We start from the raw sequence: 12,257 nt of genomic DNA, 5'->3' as shown, positions 1-12,257 counted from the left end.
ATCCAGAAGCAGTGCCACAAATGAGGGGTGGGATTGACAAAATCAAATCCAATCTAGTAGGCCCAACCGGTGCCAAACTAGAAGTTTTAAAGGCTCATTATAAACAAAGAATGAGACTAAAGAAAAATTTTCCAACGGAAAAAACCCTCGAGGTAGACCACTGGTCTCCTCAAATTGCGGCCTGCAAAACCTTGCGGCCAAATGAGGCATCAGACGATGCCATTACATCAACTTTATAATGTTTAGAGAAGGTATGCACCGACGACCAGGTAGCCGCCTTGCACACCTGGACCACTGACGCCTGATGGCGAAAGGCCCATGACGCACTAAGTGCCCGAGTGGAGTGCGCCTTAACAGGGAACGGGGGCTCCCGACCCTTAATAGAATAAGCCTGCACTACCGTCTGTCTGATCCATCTGGAAATGGTCGCGGCAGATGCAGGCAACCCCTTTTTGGGTCCATCTGGGATCACAAAAAGTGAATCCGTCTTGCGAAACGAGTCTGTCGTTTTCAAGTATACCCTGATCGCCCGGACCACATCCAAGGAGTGCAAAGCAAATTCCCGAGGATGACTGGGCTTAGGACACAGGGAAGGTAATACAATTTCTTCATTCAGATGAAATTCTGAAACTACTTTTGGTAGGAAGGATGGATTCGGACGAAGAACCACCTTATCTCTATGAACCACCAGATATGGTGAACGACAAGATAATGCGGCCAGTTCTGACACCCTGCGTGCAGAAGTAATAGCCACCAAGAAGGCCACCTTCGGGGACAACGTGGGCAGAGGAATCTCCCTAATATCTTCAAAGGGAGGTTTCTGAAGAACCGACAACACTAAATTAAGATCCCAGGGGGGTAACGGCGCGTGCACTGGCGGAGCCAGATGTCGCACCCCCTGGATGAAATTCCGCACCAAGGAATGAGTAGCCAAAGGCTTCTGAAAGAAGATGGCTAATGCTGAGACCTGACCCTTGATAGTACTCAAGGCCAGTTTCTGCTCAACCCCTTGTTGCAGAAAAGCCAATATTCGACTAATCGAATAAGACCGAGGACGGAACCCCAAAGGTTCACACCATGCAATGTAGGACTTCCATGTGCGATGATAAATCTTTCTGGAAGTCGCTTTCCTTGCTTCAACTAGAGTAGGAATAACTGAAGCTGACAAACCTTTGTCCTTCAGCACCTGGGTCTCAATAGCCAGGCCGTTAAAGCCAGCGATTGTAAAGCAGGATGGAAGATCGGTCCCTGAGACAGTAGATCCTCTCTGAGAGGAAGTCTCCACGGGACGTCCGCCACCAGTCTGACCATGTCGGCGTACCAAGCTCGACGAGGCCAGTCCGGAGCTACCAGGATTACTGGGATTCCTTCCTCCTCTACCCTGCGAAGAAGTCTTGGCAGTAACGCGAGAGGAGGGAAGGCATATATTAGCTGGTATTGCCCCCACGGGGCGATCAGTGCGTCTGCGGTTTCTGCTAGAGGATCGCGGGAGCGAGCCACGAATCTCTGAACTTTCCTGTTGAATCGTGATGCCAACAGATCCACATCCGGGGTGCCCCACCGTAGGCACAACTGGTGGAAAACGTCTGGATGGAGGGACCATTCCCCCTGATCCAGGGTCTGACGGCTGAGATAATCTGCCTGCCAATTCTCCACCCCCGGAATGAACACCGCAGAGATTGCTGGAACAAATCGTTCCGCCCAGCGAAGAATGCAAGCCACTTCTTTGGCCGCTCGGACACTCTTGGTGCCCCCCTGGTGATTGACATAAGCCACGGCCGTGGCATTGTCCGACTGGATCCGAACCGGGCTGCCCTGGAGCTGCTCGGTCCAGTGAATCAGACAAAGTCTGATCGCTCTCAGTTCCAATACATTTATCGGTATTCTGGATTCTTCCGGGGACCAAAGTCCCTGGGCAGATAATTGACCGAGAATTCCTCCCCATCCGGATAGACTGGCATCCGTGGTCACTATCGTCCAATATATTGGCAGAAATGACTTTCCCTGGCTGAGCATTGGAGACCGAAGCCACCAAACCAGAGACTCTCTGGTCTGTTTGCTCAATCGTATCTGATTGTCCAGGGATTCCGGATTCCGATTCCATCTGAGGAGAATCTCTTGCTGAAGAATTCGGGTATGGGACTGGGCAAATGGGACTGCTTCGAATGAAGCCACCATCAACCCCAGAACCCTCATGCAAGTCCGAAGGGAAGACCAGCTGTTGGACAGTAACAACTGGACTGCTGATTGAATCTTTCGAAGTTTCCCTACCGGAAGAAACACTCTTGTCCTGACTGTGTCTAGAATTAGACCCAGATATTCGAGCCTCTGGGTGGGAACCAGAAAAGACTTTTGCTGGTTCACCAGCCACCCGAATTCCTGTAAAGAAATCATAGTAATTTCTATGTTTTGTAGCAAGGTCTGAGGAGACTCTGCATGAAGCAGAAGATCGTCTAGGTAACCTAGAATCGATATACCTCTTTGGCGCAGAAGTGCCAACATTGGGGCCAACACTTTTGTGAAGACCCGCGGAGCCGTGGCGAGACCGAAAGGTAACGCCACAAACTGATAGTGGTTCTCCTCTACGGAAAAGCGTAGAAAACGCTGATGTCCTGCGAAAATGGGAATGTGAAGATAGGCGTCCTTGATGTCTATGGACGCTAGGACATCCCCTGGATGCAGGAAGGCTGCTACCGTGCGAATGGACTCCATTCTGAATCTTCTTATGTTGACGAAAGAATTGAGTGCTCTTAAGTCCAGAATTGGACGCACTTTGCCCTCTTTCCTGGGTATTGTAAACAGGTTTGAATAAAACCCTTGAAACCGTTCTGTCCAAGGAACGTGGACTACCACTCCTTGTTGTAGTAGATCTGTGACTGCTCTCCGCAGATCTTCTAGACGATCCGGAGATAGTCGGATATTGGAAGGGAAGAATCGCGCCGGTGGGAGAGATCGAAACTCGATCTTGTACCCTGACTTTATGACTTCGCAAACCCATTTGTCCGGGATTCTGGAAAGCCATGGATCCGGGAACCGGCGAAGACGTCCCCCCACCCCAGTTATGGGTGGGGGCGCACCTTCAGGCTTTGGATGGTTTATCTTCAGGTCTGGAGGGGGCGGGCTTTTGCTTGCCCGACCAACGACCCCTGACGCCTCCTGTAGGAACCTTGGAGGACTTAGTTTTTTCACCCGCTGGACGAAAAAACCTCTTGTGAGCAGAAAAAGAAGGCCCTCGTCTTTGACGAGTTCCTCTACCTTTAAAATTTTGCGGTAAAAAGGTGCTTTTTCCACCGGTGAGATCCTTAATGATCTCATCTAAGTTGGCTCCAAATAGACGTTCTCCTGAAAAGGGGATATTAGCCAATGCTTTTTTGGAACCTTGGTCGGCTATCCAACCTTTTAGCCACAGTGTACGCCTGAGAACCACTGCTGAGACTGATGCTCGCGCCATTAATGGAGTGGCGTCTAACGCCGCATCACATACAAACTGTAACCCCTGTATCATTTGTTCCAACAAATCTGATACCGCCTGAGGGACTTCTTCTAAGTCCCGGCGTAACCACTTGGTCCATTCAGTTACAGCCTGCGAAACCAGACCAATAGCAATTATTGGCCTGAAAGCTGATCCAATCAAGGAAAACATGGTGCGAGACATAGCTTCTATCTTGCGATCCACTGGATCTTTAAAAGACGGAGCGTCTTCTAAAGGAATAACCGTGGCTTTATTCAATCTAGCAATTGGTGAATCCACCACAGGTGGTTCTGTCCATTTCTTAATAAGGGTTTCCTCAAACGGATAACGCCTGTCAATGCGTTTGGAAATATTAAAAGTGCGTTTTGGCAGACGCCATTCTTCATCGATTGGATTGCCAAAACATTTGGGCAATGGAAAAACCTTTGCCACTTTGATGCGCTTTTTAGTCCCAAAAGGGATCTCAGTTTCAGCTATTTCTGACGGAATACCCTGTAACCTTAAAGTCTCTTGAACAGATACAATGAGTGCGTTTACCAACGCTTCCTCTCGGGCTATGGCGGATGCCGAAACATCCTCCTCACTGTCTGAAGAGACAGGACCCGAGACACCAATACCAGATGAAGTACCTGCAACTGCAGAAATAGGCTTAGAGTCTGAATCCGAGGTTTCAGATAATAAGGGGTTAGGCGGGGGTCGCTTTCTTGCGCCCTGTCCCTGACAAGCCACTTCCAACCGGGACACAAAAGTTTCCATAATAGCTGACAAAGATTCAATTGTCAATGGGGTGCTGGAGGATCCCGCAGACCCCTCGAGGGGATCCGGAGGAGATACATGAGTGGCAGGGTCCATGTTAATACAGGACACTTTGCCAGCAATAAACAAAAAAAAACTTTTTTTTTTTTTTTTTGTGTGTCTCCCCCTAGCGCAATAGCGCCCCTCAGAGTACCTGCTTCTCGATCCCAGAGAGAGAGAGAGAGGGACCCCCAAGGCTCACCAACCGATGCAGTGCAGTTTCCAACAAACTGCAGCCAGCGTCTGTCTTACACAGACTGGAAGGAGCTGTTTGCTTTTTCCCGGGCAGAAGGCGTGGCTCCGCCCCCTGTGTACGCCTTCCGGCGTTCCCAGCCCTCCACGAGGAAGCTGGGCTCACAAAACATGGCCGCCCCCATAGAAGAGACATAAGACTCCAAAAACATGGCGGCCGGCGTGACCTGAGGACATATATGTATTCGGTCTACGGCAAAATGGCGGCGGACCGCCGATATCGTCTTCCCAGCACATCCACCTGCACTCTGCTGAGAGGTGACATATGGATCTACAGAGATACACTGCACATAAGGTAGGATTATACCTCCTATGTCTGCTGTAATGTTACAGTCTGCTGGGTAGAGTGTTAGCTCTTGAACCAAGTCCACTTCCCACAAACACATGCTGTATTACAAGGGGGACTTGTAAGTGTCAGATATATACTGACCATATATGGAGGGGCCCATAATATATACTGCCTCATAAATGAGGAAAAAAAGGGAACGTTTTACTCACCATACCGAACCGACAGGCACCCTCTCTTCATAATACCCTCTCCACCGGGGTGGGGGTTTGTGGACGCCTCGACTCTCTGGTCCTGGCGTCCAAGCGAGCTTTAACTCGCAAAGTCAGTCCCTTTACTGGGACTCCGTCGCGGCCGACTCAGCGCACTGGTCTGCACGCGCCTTTTAGGCAGAAACCGGGGTGACCACTGGATCTCACATCCAGCCCGTCGCCCGGCCCCGCATACTTACTTGAATATGTCGCGGCCGACCAAGCGCAATGCCTGGTCTGCACGCGCTCGTAGGCCGGCTGGGGTGACCACAAGTGTCGCCCAGTCCGGCATTTTTGCTTGAAGATCTCACAGGAAAAAACACTGGAGAAAACTACCTAAAAAATGTCTTTTTCTTAAAGAAAAAAAGTCTTGCCAGGACCAAAAGATCCCAGCAAGGAGCTTAGGTCCTTACTCCTGACTAGACAGAAAAAAACTGATTCCCTGTAGCAGAGAGAGGGAGGATATACCCTCAGGGACTGCCCCCTAGGGTGGAGCCAGAACGTTTTGTCATTCTGCCTAGTCCTACTCCTGCGGAGACAACATAACCCAGCTCTTGAGAATCAAGAAGACTACGTCTGTCAATGAGCGATAGAGAAATAGTCATAAGGATGGCTGATAAGGGAGGGAGTATTGTGGTTCTTAATAACCGATTATAATAAGGAATTGGACAGGCTAGTAGGCGACCATAATACATATAAAAAGTTAAAGGGAAACTTAAATAATTTATTAAGATCAAAATGAAAAAGTATGTTAAAATGGCATATGAGGAAGGTGTATTGTCCAAGAAAGAAGCTAGATACCTTGTGCCTGATGCTCCCAGATTACCTGTTATTTACAGTGGGTACGGAAAGTATTCAGACCCCCTTAAATTTTTCACCCTTTGTTATATTGCAGCCATTTGCTAAAATCATTTAAGTTCATTCTTCTTCCTCATGAATGTACACATAGCACCCCATACTGACAGAAAAACACAGAATTGTTGACATTGTTGCAGATTTATTAAAAAAGAAAAAAACTGAAATATCACATGGTCCTAAGTATTCAGACCCTTTGCTGTGACATTCATATATTTAACTCCGGTGCTTTCCATTTCTTCTGATCATCCTTGAGATGGTTCTACACCTTCATTTGAGTCCAGCTGTGTTTGATTATACTGATTGGACTTGATTAGGAAAGCCACACACCTGTCTATATAAGACCTTCCAGATCACAATGCATGTCAGAGCAAATGAGAATCATGAGGTCAAAAGGAACTGCCTGAAGAGCTCAGAGACAGAATTGTGGCAAGGCACAGATCTGGCCAAGGTTACAAAAAGATTTCGGCTGCACTTAAGGTTCCTAAGAGCACAGTGGCCTCCATAATCCTCAAATGGAAGACGTCTGGGACGACCAGAACCCTTCCTAGAGCTGACCGTCCGGCCAAACTGAGCTATCGGGGGAGAAGAGCCTTGGTGAGAGAGGTAAAGAAGAACCCAAAGATCGCTGTGGCTGAGCTCCAGAGATGCAGTCAGGAGATGGGAGAAAGTTGTAGAAAGTCAACCATCACTGCAGCCCTCCACCAGTCGGGGCTTTATGGCAGAGTGGCCCGACGGAAGCCTCTCCTCAGTGTAAGACACATGAAAGCCCGCATGGAGTTTGCTAAAAAAAAACACCTGAAGGACTCCAAGATGGTGAGAAATAAGATTCTCTGGTCTGATGAGACCAAAATAGAACTTTTTGGCCTTAATTCTAAGCGGTATGTGTGGAGAAAACCAGGCATTGCTCATCACCTGTCCAATACAGTCCCAACAGTGAAGCATGGTGGTGGCAGCATCATGCTGTGGGGGTGTTTTTCAGCTGCAGGGACAGGACGACTGGTTGCAATCGAGGGAAAGATGAATGCGGCCAAGTACAGGGATATCCTGGACAAAAACCTTCTCCAGAGTGCTCTGGACCTCAGACTGGGCCGAAGGTTTACCTTCCAACAAGACAATGACCCTAAGCACACAGCTAAAATAACGAAGGAGTGGCTTCACAACAACTCCGTGACTGTTCTTGAATGGCCCAGCCAGAGCCCTGACTTAAACCCAATTGAGCATCTCTGGAGAGACCAAAAAATGGCTGTCCACCAATGTTTACCATCCAACCTGACAGAACTGGAGAGGATCTGCAAGGAGGAATGGCAGAGGATCCCCAAATCCAGGTGTGAAAGACTTGTTGCATCTTTCCCAAAAAGACTCCTGGCTGTATTAGATCAAAAGGGGGCTTCTACTAAATATTGAGCAAAGGGTCTGAATACTTAGGACCATGTGATATTTCAGTTTTTCTTTTTTAATAAATCTGCAACAATGTCAACAATTCTGTGTTTTTCTGTCAGTATGGGGTGCTATGTGTACATTCATGAGGAAGAAGAATGAACTTAAATGATTTTAGCAAATGGCTGCAATATAACAAAGAGTGAAACATTTAAGGGGGTCTGAATACTTTCCGTACCCACTATATATATATATATATATATATATATATATATATATATATATATATATATAAAACCGAAAATACATATCAAAACAACCCCCCCCCCCCCAATAGGCCCATTATTAACAGTATTAACTCAGTTTTCTCAAGGATAGGAGAACATGTTAACTTTTTTGCAGCCATTGGGTACAGGAATACCCCTCCTTCCTACGGGATAGTAAGCATCTCATCATTTTAGAGGGTATACCGGTTAGTGAAAATACCTTATTGGTCACTTGACGTAGAGTCATTGTACACCAGCCTAGGACAGCAGAATGTGTTAGCAACCACAAAAAGTGCTTTAGACACTAAATCGGGCCTTAGGACTAAACAAAAATAATTTTTGATAACAGCTGTAGAGCTGGCCATGGCCAATAATTTTTTGGCATAATGGCTCCTATTTGAAACAAATAAAGGGTGTAGCAATGGGTGCAAAATATGCGCCCAGTGCTGCAAATTTATTGTTGAGCCAGTGGGAGGAAAACAGAGAGAGTCTGATCCACTTCATAGAGAAGATTAATAACAACATATACAGTCTCAAGTTTACAGAAAATTGGGACAAACAGTGTTCATTTTTTAGACCTCGTCCCTGGACAAACAGGGTGGATTTATTGATACAAGCTTTCTTTAAAGAGACCAACAGGAATAAATATATTCTCACTGCTTGTTGCCACCATCCCAAATGGCTGGGGGGGGGTTATACCAAAAGGCCAGTTGATGTGTATTAGGCGAAACTGTAAACGTAGAGAGGATTATGTTGGGCAATTAAAAAAAACTTATGAACAGGTTTAAAGAAAAAAGGCCATGACCACAACACCCTGGTGTCCATTCAAAACAAGGTTAAAAGTATGGATAGAAAGGAGCTGTTAGTTAATATGCCCAAAGGGGCGAGTAATATAGGAGAATTGCCTATTCTCACCAATTTTAATCGCGACTATAAATCATTTGAACATATCATTTGTAAACATGGGCCAATTCTAATGAGACAAAACCCTGAATAGTGTTTTACCAAAAAACACACATGATTTATATTTCGCAAGGCTGATAATTTGAGAAACAATTTAGCTCCTAATATTTCTGACCCACCAAAGAAAAAAAAAAAAATGACATTTCTAGACCAGACGGGATTTTTTTTTACCAAAAAAGATGTAAGGCTTGTAGGACCATGAAAAAAAGCTAGGAAGGTAATTTCTTTTGAGTCCAGTAGTACAGGGAAAACTTATAAGATAAAGAAATTTATTACATGCCAGTCTACTCATGTAACTTACCTGATCACCTGTCCATGTGGGTTACAGTATATTGGTCGCACAACCAGGAATTTAGGGATTAGGACTGGTGAGCATGTAAATATCATATTTAAGGGATTTCCAAAACAGTCTATCTAATCACTTTAGGATTCATCATGATATAGACTCCAGCCTTATGAATTTTTGTGGGATCGATAGGATTGAGCAACATTGGGGGGGGGGGGGGGCAATATGACTCAGGTGGTGTCCAAAAATGAAACAGAATGGATTTTTGAGATTAATGCAGTGCACCCTATGGGTATGAATATAGATGTTGATTTAAATGGTTTGATATATTATGTATTTCCATATTGTGAAATAGTCTAGTTAGAGTCATTCCCATGGGATGGTTTTTGGGTTTGTGGTGATATGCTAATACATAACCTAACCATTAGAGGGTAAATTAATTAGTTGGCTGTCATTTGCGGTTAGTAGAATTGGATGACAACGGTCTGGGTGAAGTACCATTTTTCACCACTTGGGGGTCTTCGATTAATTACAGCCCTTAATTATACACATTTGAGTTCCCAACTTAAACTAATATGTAAACTACTAAATAGAGTTATATGTGGCACAATGATTGGTGTATGACACAATAGAGCCATACGTGGCAAGCCCTAACAATAACTACTACTATGTGGCTTAATAATTAGAGCCATATGTGGTAAGCACATATAGCGTATTTGTACGTGTCACCATTGATTGGGCCAAAAGGATTACATGGGATTGGACAATTACAGAGCGGTTGTGTATAAAAACAATGCTGAAGTGACGTATACGATCATGTGACCCCTGATGACGTCCCTTCCGCTATCTGGAACGCAGGTGGAGCACAAAGTAGCGTCCCCCATTTTAAATGCTTGTGAACGTTCACCTATCATAAGTGTAAATTTGAATTGCTTTATTAAATCTTTTGGACATAATACGCTAGGTGAAGCCTATCTTTTTCTTCATTTATGCATTTCCTCGGGCTTGCACACCTGCACGGATAGGATCTCCCTGAAGGCTTATGGAGCATTCATTTTGCTTTGACTGATTTCCTGTAATGGGGGTCATAACCTGGTGAGTGGCTTGTGCATATGAATGTCGATGGAGAGGAACTCACAAGCTCACTGGTGATTGGTTAGCCTAAAAGATCCTGGAAGAGATCGAACATTTAATTTTGGGACTGCGGTTTCACTTTATACACCTTATCATTTTTAAATAATGGTTTTTGCTGTTTGTAATTTGCATTATTCACTGTAAGCGCGGTCAACCACGTTTTGGTTCATTTGGAACGTTTTTATGCTTTATGACGTGCTGCTACAATATATTAATTTAATCACTTGGTTTTAAACACAATCCTTGCGCAAGTGTAGGGGTGTTTATCACCTCACCCATTACTTAATAATGCAATCTTGGTAGAACGTTAGCTTTTCTGCCCAACAGTGCTGCAGCTTTACTAATGGATCATTACTGGAGTCCTCTCAAACTTCTTCATCAAGGGTACAGTGCATGCCAATTCTCACCTGCTTCTGTACAAAGTCCATGATATTTTTGAAGTCGAGATCGTCGTAGTAATTCCGTATTCCGCGACGAATGTTGCGGTTCAGGAGATCCATGGTCTGGGAGAGAGGGAACAGGTCACATATTCAGTAGTTATAAGATGGGAAAGGCATAAGGTAATGCTTTTATGGGAGGCAAGAACTGCACCAAAGAGCAACAAATGAAAAATGAGCAGCAAGTCAAGTATAATCGATGATCAAAATGTAAAGCCATATACTCATTTCAACATTGTATTTCAATCATTTCTAGCTTGCTCCTAATTACAAACTTCAAGATTGTTCAGATAAACTTACTTTGTGAAGATCCCCACTCCACTGATGCGGAGTCAGTACAGGAATCACTGCATGCAGGCAGCAAGGTACCATGGGATATATAGTCCTTAGTAAAACAGCAGAGGAGAAGCTGCAAAGCATGCAGGGAATCCAGGAAGTTTTGGAAAGAGATGACCAGCAGACAGGCAGCACTCCCAACATAGATGGAGTAAACCTCCAAGCAACACTGTTGTATTCTGACAGCAGAGAATCCCCCGCTGTCAGAATACATTGATCAGCGCTGATGTGCTGATTGAAGCAACATTTTCCACCATTACCATTTGAGAGCAGTTGGTCCTTAGATCGACTGCTCTCGAATGGGAACAGCCATAGATGGATTGAAAATTTGTCCAGCCCCTGCTGAATTTCGATCAATGTATAACTAGCTTTACTCTGACATCACACTATGCATTAGAAGCTGCAGCAAGTCATATATTGCCTTTTCCTGGCTGGAGGACGTCCAGTATCATCCAGTGCTTTCTTCCTTGGCCTTACTGACCCAGTCCTCCCACTCCCCCCTTTTTTTAATGGAGTACATCTGGGCATTACCTAGAGCAGCCTTTCTCAACCAGTGTGCCGCGAGATCATGGCAGAGAAGGGCTGTTAGATGAGCCCAATCTCCCGCCGAACTGTATATTGGCACTGATGGAGAGCTCCGTCAGTCTCAAAAGTGAAAGTAAAGGGAGGAGGAGTGTGCTGTGCTCTCTGCTTCCCTCTACAGTGCAGTACCAGGCTAAATGAGAAAGGTACTGTGCTAGAACGTTTTAAAAGGAGATATAGAGATATATATATTTTATATCCCCCTTTAATCCTGACCCCCTATTCCTGCACCATCAGAACTGCTTTTGTAGGGCTTGTTTTTGATAGCAGCAAGGACTGCTGTTACTCTGAAAAGCAATTCATGTTCAGATCGCTTTTCAAAAGCATTTAACAGGTGATAAAGAGGCAGTATGTTGCCTCCTGAACACCTGTTTTAAGCCTGTAAAATGCAGCATTACCACACAGAATCCATGCAATGTGCACAGTTGCGTGGTGGTTGCAGTGCAGCCCCATTCATCCTGGGTATACCTCCAACTGCAGCCACAGCATGTGTACATTCCCAGCTGCTGCCTCTGCAGCTAAAGGGGGAAATGCTGGGGGTGGTAAAAACAGCTCAACCATGCGGTTTTAACACCCCTCCAACCTGACATATGAACAAGCCCTTAGTTCACATCTGTGTGGCTGCTTGCTACGTGTAGGGCATCCCATTCATTTCAATGGGCTTCCCTACCTGCCTATATGCAGGGAAAGAAGTCCCGCTTTTTTTTTTTAAATTGGGCCGCACCAAAAGCACCCCATGTTTTCCCATGTGTGGGGTACCATTAAGAATTAATGACACGCCTAAAGAGAATAGCATTTGTCTGTGTCAGGAACGAGCGCGATTTTGCGACACAGTAACGGGAGCCGAGCCTTGGACAGGGGTGCCTCAAGACTGAAAATACTTTTCAAGGGCGCCCGACTGAAAAAAGGTTGAACACTGACCTAGAGCATTACATATGGGCATTAGTTAGGAGTGGTCTGCA

At 45.5% G+C, this 12,257-nt stretch overlaps 1 protein-coding gene across 1 annotated transcript in view; it reads right to left on the bottom strand.

Annotated features, from left to right (window-relative positions):
• The window catches only part of TSPAN15 (tetraspanin 15), an 82,842-nt gene that overhangs the window by 24,155 nt on the left and 46,430 nt on the right, over positions 1 to 12,257 (bottom strand). The window contains exon 4 of the mRNA XM_082264532.1: positions 10,348 to 10,443. Coding sequence (XP_082120658.1) covers positions 10,348 to 10,443 — 96 coding nt within the window. The remainder of the gene's footprint in view (positions 1 to 10,347; positions 10,444 to 12,257) is intronic.

The sequence above is a fragment of the Pelophylax lessonae genome, assembly GCF_965119305.1.
Source record: "Pelophylax lessonae genome assembly, chromosome: 7".
Classification (NCBI taxonomy): Eukaryota; Metazoa; Chordata; class Amphibia; order Anura; family Ranidae; genus Pelophylax; species Pelophylax lessonae.
The sequence above is the reverse complement of the archived record's forward strand: the minus strand, read 5'-3'. Positions and strand labels throughout refer to the sequence as shown.